At 36.5% G+C, this 23658-nt stretch overlaps 2 protein-coding genes across 2 annotated transcripts; one reads left to right on the plus strand and one right to left on the minus strand.

Annotated features, from left to right (window-relative positions):
• The first annotated feature begins 15551 nt into the window (after positions 1-15551).
• On the plus strand, positions 15552-16921 carry LOC127091649 (protein PROTON GRADIENT REGULATION 5, chloroplastic). Its single transcript, XM_051030338.1, has 2 exons — positions 15552-16009; positions 16582-16921. Exons 1-2 carry the CDS (start codon positions 15731-15733, stop codon positions 16684-16686), a joined length of 384 nt encoding a protein of 127 aa, XP_050886295.1. The 5' UTR covers positions 15552-15730; the 3' UTR covers positions 16687-16921.
• Positions 16922-18058: 1137 nt separating this feature from the next.
• On the minus strand, positions 18059-20692 carry LOC127091648 (eukaryotic translation initiation factor). Its single transcript, XM_051030337.1, has 5 exons — positions 20397-20692; positions 19980-20148; positions 19744-19869; positions 18500-18565; positions 18059-18420 (listed from the first exon to the last, which is right to left on the minus strand). Exons 1-5 carry the CDS (start codon positions 20603-20605, stop codon positions 18376-18378), a joined length of 615 nt encoding a protein of 204 aa, XP_050886294.1. The 5' UTR covers positions 20606-20692; the 3' UTR covers positions 18059-18375.
• Positions 20693-23658: the final 2966 nt, after the last annotated feature.

Below are 23658 nucleotides of genomic sequence, written 5' to 3' on the forward strand. Positions count from 1 at the left end.
TATGGAGCTAACAAATAGGCTATTTGTTAGGTTCATTAATTGTAGGTTAGTTGTTATTTTCCTGGATTTTAGCTCAGCTGTTGGATTCCTAAAAAATAGCCTGAGAAAAATGCTGAAACAGAAAAACTAATTATCCTACAATTTAGCACAAGCTGTCAGGTGTGAATGTCACAACATTCAGTTTGACATCCAGAACATATACCTCATGCTGATTATGTTATGTTCCTGAAAACAGACTGTGCTGACTTTGCTGTACTGTAAAAGACTAACCAGTCTCTACTTCAGTATCAGCCTACACGAACAACTGTCAAGACATCCAGTTTGACAGTTTCACTATGATCCTTTGGCCAGGTCTGTTATCCTCTTGAAGACCAGACTTAACTAAATACTGAACTGAGATCAACATGCCTATTATTCAGTATATATTGTCAATGATGAATGTTAAAACATTCTGATTGACATTCAAACAGAAGGCTATGTACCAGGTCTGTTAGTATCTTGATAAGCAGACTGAAATACCAACTGAGTTATGGCAGAAGGGTTATAACATGCAGAAGGAAAACAAACACAGAAAATTGTTAACCCAGTTCGGTGCAACATCACCTACTCTGGGGGCATACCAAGCCAGGAAGAAGATCCACTATCAGCAGTATTAATTCAGAGTTAAACTCCCCCGTTTATAACTCTTCACTTAATCCCTACCCAATGCAATATATACCTAGGAACTCCTAGATAGAAACCTCCAGTTTCCATTCCTCTCACTACAAATACAATGTAATGTTAAACAACTTGAATTTGCTTCACAGCTTCATTCAAGAACAAACAACTCTTACCTACAGGCTTTGAGTTACAAATACTCTCAGCTTTGAACACTGAGAAACACATGGTAACCTTCCCACAGGTTGGGAGGTTTACCTCACACACACCCCTAATTTTTCATTCTAAGAGGCTTACAAAAACTAGGTTACAATATGCTATTTATAACCTAATCACCCAACTGGATTTGGGCCTTCAGAAATCGCAGCAAACTTCTTCTTTTGCTGTTATAAAATCAGCAAAAAACTTCTGCTACAAATAAGGTCTTCAAGATTTTAGTTCCTAAAATCTCTCCATATATATCTCCATATTTAGAGCCTATATATTTTGATTGAGTCTTTAAGACCTCCACATGGAAGTTAGGATATTCACCAAATATCCTCACTAATCCCATAATATATATTGAATTAATTAATTCAGTTTTCTACACATGTACGATGTCACAGGCATGATGTCGTGACATCGTACATGACATGTTGGTCCATATGTTGAACTTCTTCAACCCAACATATTAAAACAACAGAGATGATTACATTATTTGTTTTACAAAATTAATGCCAATCCTAAGGTATTAACAATCTCCCCCTTTGGCAAATTTTAGCTAAAACAAATAATCCTCTGTCATTATCTCCACCACCACAAACACCAAAGTTGGTGTACATGAGGAAGTAGAGGTACACGAATCAGTTGCATCAAAATCCTTCCCCTCAACAGTAGAGCTTCCTGAAGAATATGTAATGCTGAGTACATGGATAATGTAACTCAGATCACAAGACACAACTGTCCTCTTAACTCAGATCACAAGACACAAGAGGTATACACAGTTAGTGACTTTAGTGCCTGAAGCCAACTTCTGCTTGCTTGCTACCACATTTTGCTTGCTTGCTTGCTTCTGGTATATTCTCAAGATACTATTTCTCTCCCCCTTTTTAGCTAAACATTTGTAAATGAACCCTTCACAAAACCAGATCCAGGCGCAGTTTGCCCAAACCTTAACATACCCCATGGTTTAGAGGGAATGGAATGTTTCTCTTGTGAGAAGAAGAGTGTTGTTACATCCTTTAAATAGTCCAGCCCGTGCTTAGGAATTAACGGTAGGAATAAATGCTTGGTCAAGATTCATTAATATATGCTGAGAAACAGTCAGAGAATCACCAACAAAATCTCAGACTATCTTTGAATACCTTTTATAGCTCTTGACTGTTTCTTTTCCAAAATAACAGTTCCAGTGCATGGAGACTATTCCATATATGCAGTCAGACACGTTGCACGCGATGTCTTAACATTCAACGTGGCTTTTGCCTGCATTCTTCAAGTATTCTTCCTATCAACATTTCCTAAGACCACTTTCGTACCTCCAGTAGAAACTTGACATCTGGCACCACCAAAGCCAAAATCACAAACACCAGTAGATGGTTGCTCCCCCTGTATCACACAACTGTAACAATCAGGCTTATTCTAATTTATCATAATTAGACACACCACATCCATATTTCCTCATGACTTTAAGGTTCAGAAGGAAATAACAATATTATCCAAGGCAATATCATGACATCCGGTCAGACATTCTTCTGCTCCCTCAGCCTTGACACACATCACATCATCCCAATAACTAACAAGGTGCCATACCTTGTCATCTGAGAACACATAGACCACAAGCTTGATGATTACTTGCAGCACAAAGACAGAACTCCCCCTGTCATGAACAACCAACTCTCCTCTTGAAACTTGGAGACCACACATGAACATATCCAACACCCCAAAGTTGGAACTTCACATATTTCCTGATTCAAAGAGAACCCAGACCACTTGATGAATGGAAAACATAAGACGCATCTTCATGTCTTCAAGAGCACACCCTCTGTTCAACCCTCTTGGCTGAACACATCCACACTCTGTGTCAATCTCTCTTCTAACCAGAACAGAAAACCACTTCACAGAATGTTCTAACATTGGTTAGGACATCCTCACAACATAACAAAGAACACCATCTGATAATCTTCAGATATCACTGAGTCACCAGCTTGATCCAAGCGAGACCAGACACAAATTGGGACATATACATTCTCAGCCCTTTACAAGAGATAATCTTCCATAGATAGCTTAGAACTCCTACCACAAGCTCCAAGAGATGAATAGAAAACACCTCCTTTTGTCTTCAACTTACTACTTTTCTGCTCAAAAGTAATTTGTCTCAGACTTTCCTCAAGAATAATCAGCAGCCATATGTTGATTATCTTGATTCTTCGAACTCACTTCTGAGATAGACCAAATGCCACTGGTTGATTACCTCCTTCATGAATCCTCATATGAAAAAGTCAAATGCCACTTTTTGACCTCTCCAAGTTTATCAGACTTCTCCCAAAGATATTCTGACCTTCCAAGTGAGACTTGAACTTCAAGCTACATGTTAAACAAAACTTAGATTCTCTAAGACATGAACATGTAACATCTTCTCCATCCAACAACTCCAAAGAACTGCAATGAGAACGATCTTTTTGAAGTACCCAATCTACAACTCTGTAGACCTTTCTATCTTAAGTTGATGTGCCACTTCATCAACTAAGATTTTGATGTTGAACCAAATGTCACAACATTGTGTTTTAACATCTAGCTGTTGAATTCAGCTCCTTCTTCTGCCACTTGAAAGAACTTCCACAGAACAAGAGTTCAATGCTCTCATAGACTTGATTGTGGAACCAAGTTGGAGTAAACAACCTCCATCCTGCAGGTTTGCAGTTAAGTCATCCAAGCTCACACCTTGATGAATTCCTGCTTCTTCTCCAAAGACATCAGACACTCTGATGCATGAGTCTTCAGAAGGACCAGTTAGAGACTAACCCTTCAGCTATACCAAGGATTCCACTTCCTAAAGCAAAGTTGTTTCCATGATGTTAAGAATGTTTCCACTTGTTCTTAACTCCACAGTGTGCATTAGCCAATGCAATTCCTTACTTAGATCAGAGATAAACTTATCCAAGTAACCACCATCAAGACTATGATGTCTTCTTCTTCTTGTACACACCAAGGCTGAACATGTTTCTCGCCAGGAAACCTTTTCAGAGATCATATGCTTTTGCTGCCACCAAAGAGATAGATCATAAACCAATGTACTATCCTTCCTGTGATTCTGCACAGGGTCTTGAAGAAGAGATGTTCCAACATCATTAGGAACATCAATTGTCTTGAGATCCAAGGATAATCAATTAAATACTTGAACTTGGCACAAGTAGACATTGATCTTAAATCCCTTCCCAATTATCCTTTCAGATACTTCCACCACAAGAATACTTTGAAAATACTCTTCTTGTGTCAACATCTTTTGCTTGAAAACACCTCAATAGTTTTGAGAATCTTTCCATATTAGATTCACCCTTAGGAAAGAGAGAGATGAATCCTTCCTTGCAAATGTGTCACACAACAACCAGAACCTATGTGACACAGGTCAACAACCAACCAGACCCTAGGCTGACCAAACGTGAGGAGGTTAACTAAAACTCCCCCTCAAATTAACAATCATGGAGACTCCACACCAATATCCATGCATTGCACACAAATGTCTCAACATGACATACACCATCCCTACCAGTGGCAACTAACTCTATGAGTTATACCTATACATACTCCAATCACACCAATCAGACTCCAGCTGACCATAAGTACTAGTGAAGAAAACAACACCAGTCAATAGTAGATATGCATTGCCAGAGCATACTACCTCAACCAACCTCTGAATCTTCATATTCTCACTCCCTGAAAGAACTTCCACTTCAGAGCATGGTGTTTGAATAACAAGATTCATGGTCCCAAACCTCTTAGATGAAATAGCAATCAGGTTACCCCATTATTGACTTCTAACATCCAGGGGACTTGTCTTCCAACACAACGTAGTACTTCAGGGAACAACTATCCAACCCTGATCAATCTACAGGAATAAGACAAACAGCAGGAAATTGCACCATGTCACATCTCAACCAGCTTCACTTCTAGAAATCAGACGTCTAAAAGTGACCTTCTTGAGCATACACACAGTTGACCCTACCCTTGTCAACTTTGTACCCACAGATGTCTCCTCTTCCAGGTCAGGAGTAGGTTCCAAACACAAGTATTCCTCTGTTTGACACCTAAAACCATCTGCTCTTCAACCAGTAGTTGCATACTTGTTGAACAACATGTTCTAACATCGCATAGAACATTAGTTCCACCTCCTTGGAGCAAACCCTACTTGAAAGTCTTCAAGGTCTTCATATACACTACCCAAGAGAGTAACAAAATCAGTGATCAGGTGATTCTTACCATCCTGAAGTGAGAACGTCATGATGAGTGGACTTGAGGAAACTCAAGTATCTTTGACATCTTCAGTAGATTATGATGAAATCTTGAATACAGCAGCCTTTCATCCACATGAGGGGAAACTACATCAGAGTTTGAGTTTTGTCAGGTATTATGCAGCAGAAATCATAATACAACTCAACCTATGAACACACATTTCACCAGATCAGCCTCCAAGACCATACCAAGTTTGAATATGATTCAATACTGGCACAGCTGTCCCACGCAAAGGCCAATTGCCAACCTTCAGAGACAGGTCCACACATTTCCTGTCATGAATAGTCCATCCACCTACTTCAAGGGACCATTCAGGGACATCACAGAACCTTCCACAGGTTCCAACATCAGTACTAACACAACTCCTTGCAAGATACCAGAAAGTATCACCCATGGATCTCATCCAGAAACAGAACAGGATGCCTGCTCTGATACCAATTGAAATTCTGGCGTAGTCAAAATTCAGATGTTCTACTCCAAGTCATGACATCTGATCCAACTATATTACCCTAGAATGGAAGAACACCTAGTTCTGTCCTTCTGGTACAAAGACACAGCAGAGATCAAACACCACACTTACTTCTGTTGTGTTTGCACAATTATCAGCATGATACATAAATATTGATTTGAACATCACCTGTTACTGTATTCCAGTTTGCTGGCCTAGTACTCGTGTTTCCTAAACTAAAAGTCAAGCAAGTTAACCTAATTTCCACATATTATGGAGCTAACAAATAGGCTATTTGTTAGGTTCATTAATTGTAGGTTAGTTGTTATTTTCCTGGATTTTAGCTCAGCTGTTGGATTCCTAAAAAATAGCCTGAGAAAAATGCTGAAACAGAAAAACTAATTATCCTACAATTTAGCACAAGCTGTCAGGTGTGAATGTCACAAAATTCAGTTTGACATCCAGAACATATACCTCATGTTGATTCTGTTATGTTCCTGAAAACAGACTGTGCTAACTTTGTTGTACTGTAAAAGACTAATCAGTCTCTACTTCAGTATCAGCCTACACGAACAACTGTCAAGACATCCAGTTTGACAGTTTCACTATGATCCTTTGGCCAGGTCTGTTATCCTCTTGAAAACCAGACTTAACTAAATACTGAACTGAGATCAACATGTCTATTATTCAGTATATGCTGTCAATGATGAATGTCAAAACATTCTGATTGACATTCAAACAGAAGGCTATGTACCAGGTCTGTTAGTATCTTGATAAGCAGACTGAAATACCAGCTGAGTTATGGCAGAAGGATTATAACATGCAGAAGGAAAACAAACACAGAAAATTGTTAACCCAGTTCGGTGCAACATCACCTACTCTGGGGGCATACCAAGCCAGGAAGAAGATCCACTATTAGCAGTATTAATTCAGAGTTAAACTCCCCCGTTTACAACTCTTCACTTAATCCCTACCCAATGCAATCTATACCTAGGAACTCCTAGATAGAAACCTCCAGTTTCCATTCCTCTCACTACAAATACAATGTAATGTTAAACAACTTGAATTTGCTTCACAGCTTCATTCAAGAACAAACAACTCTTACCTACAGGCTTTGAGTTACAAATACTCTCAGCTTTGAACACTGAGAAACACATGGTAACCTTCCCACAGGTTGGGAGGTTTACCTCACACACACCCCTAATTTTTCATTCTAAGAGGCTTACAAAAACTAGGTTACAATATGCTATTTATAACCTAATCACCCAACTGGATTTGGGCCTTCAGAAATCGCAGCAAACTTCTTCTTTTGCTGTTACAAAATCAGCAGAAAACTTTTGCTACAAATAAGATCTTCAAGATTTTAGTTCCTAAAATCTCTCCATATATATCTCCATATTTAGAGCCTATATATTCTGATTGAGTCTTTAAGACCTCCACATGGAAGTTAGGATATTCACCAAATATCCTCACTAATCCCAGAATATATACTGAATTAATTAATTCAGTTTTCTACACATGTACGATGTCACAGGCATGATGTCGTGACATCGTACATGACATGTTGGTCCAGATGTTGAACTTCTTCAACCCAACATATTAAAACAACATAGATGATTACATTATTTGTTTTACAAAATTAATGCCAATCCTAAGGTATTAACAAATATTTCAACTAACACTAACGCACACAACTAACCTAATGGTTCCCGTTGAGTACAACGAACGTGAGGGGTGCTAATACCTTCCCCTTGCGTAATCGACTCCCGAACCCTGATATTGGTTGCGATGACCATATCTTATCCTTTCTTTTAGGGGTTTTATCGATATTTTCTCTTTCCCATTTTTGGGAATAAATAAAGTTCGGTGGCGACTCTGTTCAGTCCATCATTGCGAGCGTACGATTGCGCCTCGCTTAAAGTCGTATCCCCATTTTTCGAGGTGCGACAAAGAAAATCAAATATTTTTACCTTTTCGTGCAAACAAACTAAATATTACATAGTCAAATACCCTGCCATATATGGCACGAGTTTCTTATATGTATTGTTGTTTTATTAAGTATTAATTAATAAAATTTTCGTATAAGTAAAATTTAAAATAAATAAAATATTTGATTTTTTAAAGATACGTACTACTTCGGTCTTACTTATAAATAAAAAGTATATATTTTTTTTGTTTATTAAGAATGATAGTTAAGTATTTTTTTTTTGATTTTATAGAAAAGAGAAAATACAATTACTAATATAATCTTAATTAAATTGTTATTCAATAATAATATTGAGTAATTAATGCATAGATAATTTTAAAATAAATCCATTAAATTTGCTTAGATTTGTTAACATTTGCTTATATTACAGACCAAAAAATTTAGAAGACTTTTATTTATAAATAAGGCTGAAGGGAGTACATGATATATACTTTAATTAATATAGTTAGAATTAAATAATATAAATTGTAATGGGTCAGCAATATCTTCGGCAATCCGGGCAAATCTTCAGAGGTATGACCATAAAAAGGAAAGAACTCCTCATATTGATCTGATTCATGCATGTTTCTATTCTAGTCCTGTCACCTCCAAGTGAGCATCCCTAATCCAGTTCAAGTATATGCTAAAACTTCTGGAACATTCTCCCAACCACTGCACCTTCAGTAATCTGGAAGCAGTGGATCCATCTTTCCAATGCATCCAATGGTCTTTTGCATTCTATGTTGGAAAGTTAGCAAGTTAGTTATTCTACTATCTTATATATGTGAATGACGCCATTTCAGGTAACAAGTTTTCGAAAAGAATTTGAATACTCTTTCATCATACACATACTGACTTGAGCGTTGAAGTTCTAACCTTGTCGGTACACCCCACACTTTGTCTCATAAGAAGATCTCATCCGTTGTAGCTTCCATGACTACACATATTTTTCATTCTAGTACGGAACAATGGCGTATATGTGGGAATCAACTTCTCATTCTCATGTATTCATCAAAAGCGAGTGAGCGTAAGTGGCAACCTTATGAATATGCTCAAGAAGACGAATTCAGATACAGTTCCTCATGTTTCATCCTCGATCGACATCATTTGGAGAATCATCACACCTAACGCTTTGTTGTCAATTGATTGCTTTTCACTGAGCATTGATTCGAAGTTTCAGCGAAATAACTGATCAGAGTTAGGGTTCTTTGATTTGGAAAAGATCAACGTGATCCCGAACTCTAATATGCCTTTGATGATCGCATTCGTTATCAACCATCTGACTGTAACGAGATTCCTAATAGAAGACGGAAGTTCTTGTAACATCCTTTACGAAGAGGCGTTGGAATCGATAGGTCTACATCGTATAGACCTGGCTCCATCCGAGGGGGAAGAATTATTGGCTTTCAACAATTCAGTCACGCATCCCTGTGGAGCAATAGACCTAAACACTATCAATAAGGGAAGGAATGATGACTCTTCCATTCCTCATGATACCGTGCAAAACTTCCTCAAAGGCATTCTTGGGAGGTCCTTTCAGGCTAAGTTAGATGTTGTAGCCTTCATGGGAAGATCATTCCCACCTCTTAAGGAAATATTTTGTATGTTGGAGTTTATAGGGAAGATCCTTGTCGCCTCTTAAGGCAATATTTTGTACATGCGACCAATTTCTTGAACATCTATGACCAACAGGAACATTTTCTTAATATTTTATTTGTGTGACTTCATGGGGAAGATCATTGCCGCCTCTTAAGACAATATTTTGTATGCTGGACCTCATGGCGAAGATCTTTGTCGCCACTTAAGGCAATATTTGGTATGTTGGACTTCATGGAAAAGATCATTGTTGTCTCTTATGGAAATATTTTGTATGTTGGACTTCCTGGAGAATATTTTGCCGCCTTTTAAGGCAATACTTTGTATGTTGGACTTCATGGCAAAGATCCTTTCCGCATATTACGAATATATTTTGTATGTTGGACTTCCTAAAGAAGACCGGTTCTGCCTTTTAAGGCAATATGTTACGTGTTTGACTTCATGGCGATGATTTTTTCCGCCTCTTAAGGCAATATTTTGTATCCTGGACCGCCTGTAAGAGACTTTTGCCTCTCTTCAGGGAAATACGAATAAACTATCTAAATTCCCCACCTTAGAGACCTAGAGCTTCCTCGGAGGGGATCAAACATATAAATCTCTCCCAAGAGGTGTGACTGAAGTCTATCTTGAGAGACTTAGCCTTAAGTCTTGTCTGAGGGCTTAATAAAAGTCCCGCTCGAGAGGCTCAACGCCTCACATGAGGGACTTGTAGACTCATCCGTCAGACTCCATGTATTTTCACCTAAGGGACTAATATTCCCCAAGCTATCTAAATTCCCCACCAGAGACCTAGAGTTTCCCCGGGCGGGATCAAACATATAAATCTCGCCCAATGGGCATGACTGAAGTCTAGCTTGAGATACCTAGCCTTAAATCTTGTCTGATGGCTTGATAGAAGTCTTGCCCGAGAGGTCCACCACCTTGCATGAGGGTCTTTTAGTCTCATTCTCCGGGCTCCATGTAATTTCTTCTAAGGTACTAAGATACCCCTAGGATATCTAAATTCCCTTCCTGGGAGACCTAGAGTTTCCTTGGGCTGAATTAAACATATAAATTATACCCAAAAGGCGACGGTATTCTAGCCCGGGGGACTTAGCTGTAAGTCTTGTATGAGGGATTGAAAGAATTCATGTCCAAGAGGTCTAATTCCTCGCATGAGGTACTTATAGTCTCATCTGTCAGGCTCCATGTAATTTCACCTAAGGGACTGAGATTTCCCAAGTTATCTAAATTCCCCTCCCAGGAGACCTAGAGTTTCCTCGGGTTTGATCAAACATATAAATCTCGTACAAGGGGCACGACTGAAGTCTAGCTTGAGATACTTAGCCTTAAGTCTTATTTGAGCGCTTGATAGAAGTCTCGCCCAAGAGGTTCAACGCCTCGCATGAAGGACTTGTAGTCTCATCCTCCAAGCTCCATGTAGTTTTGCCTAAAGGACTAAGATTCCCCAGTCTATCTAAATTCCATACTTGATATACCGAGAATTTCCTCTTGCGGGATCAAACATATAAATGTCGCCCAAGAGGCAGGACTGAAGTCCAGCCTGAGATACTTAGCCTTAAGTCTTGTCTAAGGTCTTGATAGAAGTCTCATCCGAGAGGTCTGACACCTCACATGAGGAACTTGTAAGCTCATCATCCATGCTCCACATAAATTTTCCAAAGAGACTTATAGCCTTATCAGTTGGGCCCAACGTAATCTCTCCTAAGAACGCAAAGCCTGATCAGTTTGGTTCATTACACATATCATCAAGAAAACTTAGGGCCTTGGGATACTCCCCCGCTCTAGGGTTTAAAACCACTTTGTCCTTTATCAAAGCTCTTGTGTTTGAGAGACTGTGTAACGTTATATTTGTAAAAGACCCGGTGAGGGTTGGAGCTTTGCATCCCCCAGGAAGAGTGATGATCATATGTCGTCTTCAGATAGGCATCCCCTCGCCCCAAGTACCTTCCTCTTGCCCGATATGGGAAAACGTGGGAAAAGACATTCTTTGGACAGAGAAAAGTTAGGGTTAATAACTAGTCTACATCTCCCTATAAAATAGGGATTCAATGGTAAACCATTAACTGAGTGAGGGGTAATCCTTCCCAGAAAACCCTAGGCCCAAGACCTCTATATATACTCATCCCCTAATCGGGAGATGACATGTCATAACTTACACACAACACCAAAAGTTACACGCTAATAGATATAATCTCTTACCTCACGTGAGCATGACCTCTACAACCACTATAACACCATCGTTCAAGGCTTCTCGCTGCCACATGCAAGTCCCTACCATTACAAATTGTTATAAACCTACTAAGACCTCTAAGTATCCTCTGCCTTTGGCAGGGATACCACACACACCTGTACTTTTTTACTAGTAAAATGTATTTTCTTCTCTACTTTTAATATCCTAAAATTTTATGAATTTCTTTATTTTGATTGGGCCAGATGCCCTGATACCAGAAAGTCAACTACTTGGTATTATGTCATACTTGCTTCTGCGGAATTTTTACCAATATACCCCACATTTTTAATTAATTTCCCAAAATAACCCAGGTTTCAAAAAAATTCCCAATATACCCCACTTTTAGAGGGAGGCGCCAATTGGATTGGCGTCCCCTCTTAAAAATTGCAAGGAGGCGCCAATTGGATTGGCTAGGGCACCTGCCCTAGCCAATCCAATTGGCGCCTATGTGTAATTTTTAAGAGGGGGCGCCAATCCAATTGGCGCCTCCCTTAAAAAAGCCTCAAATGAAAAAACTTCCAACATGAAAGTTGTAGATCTTTTCAAAACAATGAATTTGGATATAAATTTTGCAACATTTGGATTTTTTTTGAGAAAGTTATGGGTAGTTGAAGTTGGAATTCTGAGTTTTTCAACTGTTATCTGACCTATAATGTTTTGTATTATTGCATGTGTTTCTTTTAGGAATATGAATTTTTGTCCAACATAACATTTGAAGTAGACATCTTAAATTTTGCAATGCACTTGGTCCCACCTTAAAATAATTAAAAATGAGTGAGTTATGTCCCTGCGAACCTGACCCAAAATTAGGGTTTCTGTCAAAACAAGTGTATGTGAACTTTGCCAAAAGGGACCAACTTCAAGCCCTTTAGTTTGAATGATAAAAGCCTCAAATGACAAAACCTTCAACATAAAAGTTGTATATCTTTTCAAGATAATGAATTTGGACTAAAGGTTTGCATCATTTGCAGCTTTTATGAGAAAGGTATGGGTACCTGAACTTGGACTCTTTGACATTATAACTGTTATCTGAGTCATAATGTTTTGTATTATTGCATGTGTTTCTTTTAGGAATATGAATTTTTGTCCAACATAACATTTGAAGTAGACATCTTAAATTTTGCAATGCACTTGGTCCCACCTCAAAATAATTAAAAATGAGTGAGTTATGTCCCTGTGAACTTGACCCAAAATTAGGGTTTCTGTCAAAACAAGTGTATGTGAACTTTGCCAAAAGGGACCAAATTCAAGCCCTTCAACATAACAATAACAAGTCCTTGAATTAGGGTTTTTGACCTATAAATTTTTGTTTTATGATATGTGTTTATTTTAGAATTATGAAAGAAACTTAATGTTTGGAGAATACACAAAGATAAATTTGACATAATACGAATTGATATTAATAAAATTTGGATTTTACACAATGAATCCTAATGGTGATGACCGGGATCACCTAACCGACCTCCGGTCCCACATCCCCTAGCTACCCTAACCCTTGGCCCTAACCCACGTTGACGATTCTGAACCGGTGTTTGTTCATCTGATGGTCCAGGAGCGTCATTACCGCCTACAGGAGAAGATCCGTTGAGGTATTCAGCCAACTCAGCATAGTCTTCAGTATTCAATGATGGTGTACCGGCGTAGCTGAGCTCATGACCCATGCCAGAGAAGTTGGGGTGTGGTTGACTCATGGATGGGCGACCAGGACGGTTGAAGGGGGACATGGGTGACAATGATGGGTCTAGGAAAGGTTGGAAAGGTTGTTGGGGTGTTTGGAAGAGATATGGTTGTGGGATGTTTTGGTATTGTGATGTTTGGGGTTCTTGGCTACGGTAGGTGATGGGGCGGTTAGTGTTTTGGGTAAGGCGACTTTGGTAGGGTGATGGTGTGGGTGCAAAGCGATGTTGGGTCGAAGGTTGATGGTCCATTTGTTGGTGGTGGTATGGGGGATGTTCTTGGTTTTGGGGTTGGGTGAATGGCATGTTTTGGTTGTATGTTTGTGTGTTTGTGGAACGGAAAGTTTGTCGGATAGGTGGTTGTGAGTAATTGGGCTGAGAATGTTGTTGGGGGTTAGATGTTGAGGCTTCTTGTGTGTAAATCACCTTACCGTATCGGCGACGAACACCAAACATGATAGCCAACTGATTATATGAGTTGTGGAACAATAGGTCACACAACGCATCTATTTATAAGACAAAAAAGGCATTTTATGAGGGACTCGCCAATTGAGTTGGCGCCTCCTTTTAAAACATACACATAGGCGCCAATTGGATTGGCTAGGGCACCTACCCTAGCCTAGGGCACCTGCCCTAGCCTAGGGCACCTGCCCTAGCCAATCCAATTGGCGCCTCCATTCAAGTTTTAGCAACAGTCGCCATATGAACAACTTTCATGTTCATCAAAAATCCATTTGAAACTTGGAAGCTCATCATTCATTTCAAAACATTATAGATCATTTTGACAGAAACCCTAATTTTAGGTCAACTTCGCAGGGACCTAACTCACTCATTTTTAATTATTTTGAGGTGGGACCAAGTGCATTAGAAAATTTAAGATGTCTACTTCAAATGTTATGTTGGACAAAATTTCATAACTCTAAAAGAAACACATGAAATAATGCAAGACATTATAGGTCAAATTACAGTTGAAACCCTAATTTTAGGTCAACTTCGCAGGGACCTAACTCACTCATTTTTAATTATTTTGAGGTGGGACCAAGTGCATTAGAAAATTTAAGATGTCTACTTCAAATGTTATGTTGGACAAAATTTCATAACTCTAAAAGAAACACATGAAATAATGCAAGACATTATAGGTCAGATTACAGTTGAAAAACTCATAAGTCCAACTTCAACTGCCCATAACTTTCTCATAAAAAATCCAAATGATGCAAAATTTATATCCAAATTCATTGTCTTGAAAAGATCTACAACTTTCATGTTGGAAGTTTTTTCATTTGAGGCTTTTTTAAGGGAGTCGCCAATTGGATTGGCGCCTCCTCTTAAAAAATACACATAGGCGCCAATTGGATTGGCTAGGGCAGGTGCCCTAGCCAATCCAATTGGCGCCTCCTTGTAATTTTTAAGAGGGGTCGCCAATCCAATTGGCGCCTCCTCCTAAAAGTGGGGTAGATTGGGAATTTTCCTGAAAAGTGGGTTATTTTAGGAATTTCTTCGAAAAAGTGGGTTATCTCGGTAAATTTGTCAGCTTCCGCCTCATTTGTTGGAAGTTAAAGAAACAAAATATTGTCTCTAGGCATCTATTGAAATAGAATACATGACAATGACTTCCATAACTTGTTGAAATATCTTCTTTAAGATATGTACATTTCTTTTACTCAACTAGCTTTAGCTTTCTATGACATCAAGTATGTCATCTACATCGCTCATTATCCCACATTCCATGAAAATAACAAAATATATTGAATTGGATAATCATGTAATAAGAGAAAAGATCTAATCTAAAATCATCCATCTATTCCAATTTCAAAATAAAGATTTTGCACTAAGTATGACATAAAATCCAAGTAGTTGACTTTCTAAAAGTCAACTACTTTTATCTATTTTGTTCAAATTAAGATTTTGCACTATTCAAAGTCTAATTTGAGGGAAGATATTAACTTCACTAAAAATCCAATATTAAGCTCGTTTTGCTTAATTTTATCTTTAGACCGTATATTATTTAAGCTGATCATAACTTAATTCATTGTATATATATAACCAAAAAGGTAGATTGATCAATCAATTCAATTCATTCTTACTTCACTAATAAAATTGTGAATTCTTCTTTACTCTCAATTGTCCATCATCAACAGAATCTCCATTAGTCTATATCATAGAAGGAGACAATTTGATGCAAGACAATCTAGATAAATTCTTGCTAAACAATTAATTTTCATGTAATAAAAAATATTTTAAAAATTGAAGTTGGGTAAACATATAACCAAACTTTGTAAAAAGAAAAAATGATAACCAGTTTTTTTTTACTCAACCCACTAGAACCGAAGGTTCAGATTTCCTCCTAGTAATCATGGGACCACAACCTCAATGTCATGTCACACTATACAAGTCATATTTGTTTTATAGACTTTTAATTATAAAAAAAAAAAAACTAAAAATCAAAGCCATCAATATATGTGGCTCCTAATCTTTCTAAGCTGTGATTCACACTCTAGTCCAATTCTAAACCACTGGTTCTCCATTTTACACCCAAATATCCCTTCCTTCACATACAAATTTTATAAACCATGCATTCAAGCTAATGTTTCTAACAACCTAAAACAAACAACCCTTCTACTTTTATATTCACACAAGCAAAAACAAAAAACATCCTAGTAACCTAAATGGCTACTTCAATTTCTGCAACAGGGTGTGTTGGTTCCTCATTCTATGGAAGTTGGGGAACTTCTATAGTTGGTGAAGATTACACTATGTTGACCAAGTCAGTTTCATCACAAGTTAGAATTGGAAGAGGTTGTAAGCCAGTGAGGTTGCAACCTATGATGAAGAATGTTAATGATGGGAAAGGTGTGTTTGCTCCAATTGTTGTTGTTACTCGTAATATTGTTGGGAAGAAACGTTTCAATCAGCTTAGAGGCAAAGCCATTGCTTTACACTCTCAGGTGAATTTTATTCAATTTTCTTAGTAATAGTTGCTTGTTTATATCTTAGCGATTTGTTTCTTTTCATATGATTCTCTTGAATTAGGATGATATGAGCTTTATCTGTTTCAAAGCTAGGTTAATTAGGTTGGAGGATTTTGATTAAAAGAAAATGGATTTGAGAAACAAATTTATAGGAAAACTAAGGCAAGTAGAAGATAGAATTGAAGGATTAGAGATGGTTTTAAAGCGGGGTCGTGGTGATGTCCGTATAATTTATTCAGTTTTTCAAATTATTCAAATTATTATCGGTGTTGACGTGTCAGTGTCATGTTTTCAGTATCCGTGCTTTATAAGTGATAGATGATGATAATCAGCCGCCCGGGTTGTAATTTTTAAGAATTGCAGTAAAATGCCGCTGATAAGATAAGGCCGCAATCGCGGTTGTGTGGAGGTCATGAAAACATCAATGAAAGACCAATCAGAAAGTACTAGTTGTGTAACATGATAAGAGATTGAGAATTGTGTGAAAGAAACTGTTTGAAACATGCAACAGCAAAGAAATGCTTACCTTTGATGTTTTGAAATGTTAGGTAATTACAGAATTCTGCAAATCAATAGGAGCAGATGCAAAACAGAGACAAGGTTTGATCAGGTTGGCTAAGAAGAATGGAGAATGGCTTGGTTTTCTTGCATGATAAATTGAATAGATGTTCAACATTTTGTAATTACAATGTTATAAACTTTCATGTTGAAACTTGATGGTTTTTCAATTGACAGCAGAATGTAAACTAGGAAATCTTCTCTAGTTTTGAATTTTCATTCTTATATAATTGCTGTCTTATTTTGTTCTTTAGAGTTTAGATACATGAAATGTTATAAAATTTAATGAGGTTTCTATCAAGAAATAGAGTAGTGTTATTTAGTACTATACATCATATTTTTCATAAATTTTTCTTAGCCTCTTTCTGATTTTGTGAGCCGGTTATGAAAGAAGTTGATCCCTTTTTAACAACTTGTTTCCTTGATTCTTGTAAACCCTCACATGCACAATATACTAATATAATGCTGACCCTAACCTTACACAAATGAGATTGGAATTTTAGACCTCATTTTTTTCTGTTTTAAAATCATTTTTTAAAATAATAGAGAAAGTTGGAGATGATATCATTTCACAAATCACGGAATTTATATATTTTGAATCTATAATACAAAATAATGAAGAAATATAAGATATAAACTATTGAATTGAAACTGAAATGGAAGAGGATTTCAAAAAATTTATGTGACACGAAAATTTTATGTGACACAAAGGTATCGAACTGTAATAAGATCTGTAATGTTGTACAAGATAAAATGTTAAGACAATTAAAAATTAATACAAGAATAAAATAAGTGTAATTGTATTGGATATGTAATAAGACTAAATATAATAAGATTATAAATTACTATAAACGATAATATTAGACCGTTAGAATATCCCCTATAATAAAAAAGATTGTGAAAATAAAGTTGGATACATAAAATATTTAGTAAATAGAATAGATCAAATAAATAAAAAAGTCAAATAATTAAAGATAGAAGAGATTTAAAAAGACTATAAGAGAAATGGTTAAAAAAATATCAAAATTAACCATTTGGATAAAATATGATATTGAATAAAACATTATGTTAAAATGCTAAAAGTTGAATAAAACATTATGTTAAAATGCTAAAAGTTGATTTATGTAGCTGAGCATAAAATATAGAATAATTATCTTTCAAATTATGTTAATTATATATTAATAATGATGGTTCTAGATGGTATATTTTAGTTTATAGTATCCAAGATTTGCTTCATTGGAATGTAAAGTGTCTGTTGAGAGGGAGAAAAAGAAGGGGAATAGAGTGCCATTGCCATACAGATATAAATACTACGAAATCAAACATAGCATAACTCCTTACCAATATTTGACCACTCAACACATAGATATAACTCTATATTATATCTATGTATAAAATGTGTTCTCACTTGAGACATACAATTAATCTATAAACTTAATTAAACTAAAAAAATCAGAAACAGTTCCAAAGACTTAACCCACTATTAGGATTTATGATTGTACAATCAACACAACAAAAACTCATGGACAACAGGAGTAAAAATATTCAAAATTTCAGCCTTTTAGAAGGCGAAGAGGAAACTGTGAATGAACTATAATGAAAAATGACAAGACAGTTATGAGAATTGGAAGAGAAAAATAGTATAATAGTATTACAAGCAAAAAAAAGAAAAAAGGGTACAAAAACTAAATTTTAAGCCTCAAATGAAACAGAAATGCATTCTAATACACATGGCGTACAACAGCATTGCCAGCAGCACGAGCGGAAAAAAGCTCTGGTAGCATTTACACAGTGTATCGAGCCTTTGCACCTCGAGTTTTAGCATCTTCCTGTAACACTTAAACATGTAAGAATAGCAGATATTTTTGTATTAGCCACATTTAAAAGTCGTTATGAGAAGAAGTTTACATGAAAGTTATATGTCATCTTGTCGCTAACATCAATGATTTCCTTCCACTTCCTTCCGATGCTCATCTGCAACATAAATTTGGAAACAAAAGCTCATATCAAATGTCATATCCTATGAACTATGGGATGACATTGGGTGGCGGTATAGCTGGAAGTGGTATGATGCTGGGTCAAAGTTTAGGGAAACAATACAAGAAATTTATACCATATACACAAGAAGACAAAATCTAAACAAATAGAAAAATCACAACATCAAATAAATATCCATAACTAAGAATAAAAGTTCATAACTACCAATATTCAAATCAATATAAAGCAAATAAGTTTAAGCTTCCAAGGTTTAAAATAACTCATCTAAGCAATTAAAATAAATATAAGTGATTCTGATGATGTTGTCACCATCTCCAAGGTGAGGGGGAGATGAATCCCATTCAGAAAAGAAGAAATGGCGACATTCAGGTCCTATTTTGTCACCAATTAAAATTTAAAGGTGAATAAGCCAAAAAAAGCCAAAAAATAGTGAGGACAGCTATAAGTTGAGGCCAAAAAACAACTATCTTAGGCTTAAATGACCAAAAAGCCAAACAAAAAATTGAGTTTTACTAGTTTCACTGTCGCAGCTACTATTGGAGCACTACGGTTGTCACAAAACCGCACTGCAATAGAGTTTTGTATAGAGGCTGGCCACTATTGACTATACAGGAGTACACGGATGACTTCATGGAAGGAATTTGCACTACGTTCAAATAGTGCCATCACAAATCTGGAACTAAAACTTATATGATACATTCACACATTCAAGATGAAACAGTTACTAACATGGCTCTGAGAGGGCATTTCAAAGAGCTTATTTGAGATTAATTATGACATAAACGGTTACGTTAGTGTATGGATAGATATTAAAAATAACTTAAATGACATGTTCATAAGCTGTTTTCAGCTTACTTTTCAATAAATCTTAATAGACACCCTAGAATAACTTATTGAATAAAGGCTTAGTTAAACTGTTTATTCCGACACTCTAAGTCTAAAAAAAATAACATTCACCATTGATACTTCCCTCAACATTCACCATTGATACTTCTCTCACATTGACATCCAGACGCACTCTGAGTTAAACTGAAATAAGGCTTTCTCACGCATAACGTTGTCTAGTTATAACAATAACATTTTCCAATAACACAGAATACAATAGCATATAAATCTGCATGCAACATTTACATTCATAAGAAAAACAAACAGACCTGAACAGACTCATTTGCTGCAGTTTTAGTCCACAGCGAAAGTTTATCCTGCCACTGGCGTACACTCGCAACTACACCACAAATATCCTCGGAATCTCCAAATTGCTCCCCAATTAAAGCCATCAACTACTCAATAAAACCACCATAATTAGTCGCAAAACAACAATCACAAATGCCATATCACCCCATATATTCCCTTAAACACAAAAAGAGATCAGTGAGAATAAACACATTACAGTTTCAAGCCACATGGTATCAAGATTGCCCTTCCCTTTGCTGGTGAGAGTCCACTTTCCTCCACTGGCACACAACGGATCTTCCCACTTCGGTTCAACCCCATCCTTGAACAAGTGAAAATCAGCATTGCCAGGCAACTTGCTGGGCTTGAATATCTGATCATGCAAACTACAACATTTCCACATCACAAACAATTTCATCAAATTTCTATAGCATTTACCAAACCTGAATCTTCAAATAATAATAACAATAATTACATAAAATAATATGTAACATACACGCTCTAGGTTTTCACTCCTAAGATCTACAAAAAAAAATACATTTTTTACATGAAATTGAAACCGAATATTTCAGATTACGAGCTTAAATTCAATTGAAACGCAATGAATTTAAGGGAATTGCGAAAAAAAACGTACCACCAGAACTCTTCGACGGTGTCGAAGCTGTAAACTTTGCGAAGAGTGGTTCCCCAGGCAGCGCCTTGTTTAGGTTTGGATTGGTTATCGAACCAGAAAGTCCATCTTCTTTCTAGTTTGTGCTTTAACCCTACCTCCGGTGCCGGAACTGGCACCGCCGCCACTTCCTCTGCCGTGGAGCCTTCGACGAGTGGTTCTGTTGTTGCCATATTTCGTTTCTCTCTCTTTCTGAAGTTGAGAAGGAAAGAGGATTTTCTTTTCTTTTTTTATTTTGGCCGAAAAGGAAGGATAGAGGATGATGAGTAAGGTTTTACTTAGGTTGTGGGAAATGTTGGTGGGTTTTGTTTGGCCCGTTAACTTCGGCCCAAATGAAAATGAAAAAAAAATGAAATGAAACTTCCCTTTTTTTTTAGGGAATTTCTTAAAATATTGTATATGTTTCTTATGCACCATGCCGAATTTTTAAAATGCTCTCTGTTTTTAGATATACATCTTCGAACACATCAAATATATTCTAAACACGGGACATTCTGAGTGGCGTCCAATAAATTGAGTTTTTTTAATTTCGGAGATACATCTCTAGTATATTTCAAGAAATATATTCATAACAGATCAGTTCAATAGACTTTCCAGAGATGTATCTCTAGACACTTAGGTGGGATTTTGAAATATTATGTCACATTTGCGTGTCAGATATTTTCAGAGATGCATCTTCAACATAATCTGATAAAAGCCACAGTTACATGATCACACAACCATTATTGTCATTGTTGTTTTCCTCTACAAACCCTCACCAAAAACTCATTCATTCTCAATTCACTTTTTCACTCCAAATCTCCAATCTTATGGTTCACCACATCAAAGGGAGCAAAAGAAGTTAGAGTTTTAGATAAAGATATTTTATTTCACACTGCATTGCTCACATTAATCATGTTCTTAGTCTAAAAAAATGTGCGTTTGTCCGGAAATGTATCTCCGGAACAAGCATGAACTATTCTGGAGATGCATTTCCGGAAGTAGTTTGTATTCATTTTCCAATTTTGTTTTCAGTAGTGGCGCTTATAAACTGTTATATTGTAATTGTTTTCATTAGATATGGTAAACCCCGATGTTTTCCCCAAACAAGTTGTTTCTTAGAATGTCCAACGTGTTGTTGTGAAGTCGGTAGATAATGACAACCAATTTAAAAATGAGCAAAAGTTTGAATCTCTTGATCAAATGCTTCAATGGATTCATATGGAGGCCTTCAAGGTTGGATTTGGTGTGGTTATCGGAAGGTATGATAATGGTTCGGATAGAAGATGCACTTTTATGACAATGACTTGTGAAAGAAGTGGGAAATATATAAATCTTCTACGGAATTTTAAAAGAGACAACATCGGTTCAAGAAAATGTGAATGTCCCTTTAAGGTGCATGGTTAGATGTTGTCAAATAAAACCTGGAGATTTAATGTCATATGTGGTTTGCATAACCATGATTTGTGTGAAAAATTAGTCGGTCATTCTAGTGTGTGTCGAATCATGCCGAAAGAGAAGGAAAGTGTTACTGACATGACATTGAATTTGGTTCAACTGAAAATTATACTTGCAACATTGAAACGGAAAAGATCCGAAAATATATCAAATATCAAGCAAGTGTATAATATTCGGTACCAAACTAACAAGGCGCTTAAGGGGATAGAACATGCAACAACTCTTGAAATTGTTGGATGATAACATTTATGTGTCTAGGCACCGAATGTGTGAGGATGAAGTTATTGTTAAAGATATATTTTGGACTCGTCCTGATTTTTATAAAGTTGTTCAACAAGTTTCCTAATATGTTCATACTTAATTAAACCTATAAGACCAACAAGTATAGACTTTCATTACTGGAAATGGTTGGTGTTACCTCAGCTGATAAGACATATTCTATTGGGTTTGTATTTCTAGAGAGTGAAAAAAGAGGAGAATTCTACTTAGACCTTAGAGGTATGTCAAACACTGTTGAAAGACCAAAGTGAGATGCCTAAAGTGATTGTTACCAACCGAAATACCGCCTTGATGAATTCGGTTGCAAAGGTATTTCCTACTTCTAATGCAGTACTTTGTAGGTATCATATAACAAAGAATGTGAAAAGTCGGGTTAAACCCGCGGTAGGGACGAAACAGATAGAGACCGAAGATGGAAAAATGGTGAAGGCGGGTGTGGTTGTGGAAAAAAATAATGGATGCATGAAATCGTATAGTAAATTATTCCACAAAAGAATTATATGTTGATTCTGTTATACAATTTAAGAAAGTGTGTCAAAAGTATCCAGATTTTTTGAAATATGTTGAAAGAACAATTCCTGACCAGGTGAAGGAGAAAATTGTTTGTGTAAGGACTGATAAGGTTAGACACCTTGAAAATACAACAACTAAAAGAGTTGAGTATGTCCATGCTACTTTGAAAAATTAGTTGGGAAATAGTAAGGATGATTTGTGTAGAGATTGGGACTCCGTGAACCAAATGATTAAAAACCAGCATAATGAGATAGAAACATCATTTGGTTGAAGCATCACCATTTTGGAACACGGATTTAAAGACAACAATCTTTATTCTCAGTTGGTCGGAAACATATCTCTTTGAAGTCAGGCTTATTTGTGATGAATGTGCTTTGATGAAGACAAATCTCCAAGTGACAAGAAGACAAAGATGTCACTCAAAGATAAAGTATCATGATTCAAGAATTTAAGCTATTGTATTTCAAGAAGGTATAATGAGAATAGTTACCTTCACTATAGTCTTAGATGCTCAAGTATTCAAACAACCATTGCATAACCTTTCCTTGTGCATGGAAAATGTCCTGGGCTTAAATTTTTCATTTTTCAACTGGGTAAATTGATTTACCTCTTAGGGAAACCGATTTACCACTGAAGCCTATACATTTTCAAACACAAAGAATAAATTTTTCAACTAGGTAAATCGATTTACCTCTTAGAGAAATTGATTTACCACTGTAACTTTTTGAAATAATTTTTATCATTATCACACGGAAATCTATTTACCTCTTAGGGAAATTGATTTACCACTGTAACTTTTTGAAATAATTTTTATCATTACCATAGGGAATCGATTTACCTCTTAGGGAAGTCGATTTACCACTGTGTTGAAATAATTTAAACGTTGCCAAAGGGAAATCGATTTACCCACTATGTAAATCGATTTACCACTGTGCGTTTTTGAAAAATCAGTAGCTTTACTAACACCTCTTCTTGCACCACTTCATGGAATCATTTC

Source organism: Lathyrus oleraceus, chromosome 6 (genome assembly GCF_024323335.1).
Source record: "Lathyrus oleraceus cultivar Zhongwan6 chromosome 6, CAAS_Psat_ZW6_1.0, whole genome shotgun sequence".
NCBI classification, from domain to species: domain Eukaryota; kingdom Viridiplantae; phylum Streptophyta; class Magnoliopsida; order Fabales; family Fabaceae; genus Lathyrus; species Lathyrus oleraceus.

Excerpts from the sequence above, each read along its gene's own strand:
- LOC127091649 (XM_051030338.1), top strand. The coding sequence starts at position 15,731 with ATGGCTACTTCAATTTCTGCAACAGGGTGTGTTGGTTCCTCATTCTAT. Across the intron at positions 16,010-16,581 it reads CCATTGCTTTACACTCTCAG|GTAATTACAGAATTCTGCAA; the intron begins GTGAATTTTATT and ends TTGAAATGTTAG.
- LOC127091648 (XM_051030337.1), bottom strand. The coding sequence starts at position 20,605 with ATGGCAACAACAGAACCACTCGTCGAAGGCTCCACGGCAGAGGAAGTG. Across the intron at positions 19,870-19,979 it reads ATACCATGTGGCTTGAAACT|TTGATGGCTTTAATTGGGGA; the intron begins GTAATGTGTTTA and ends TTTATTGAGTAG. Across the intron at positions 18,421-18,499 it reads AGATGACATATAACTTTCAT|GAAGATGCTAAAACTCGAGG; the intron begins GTAAACTTCTTC and ends TAAGTGTTACAG.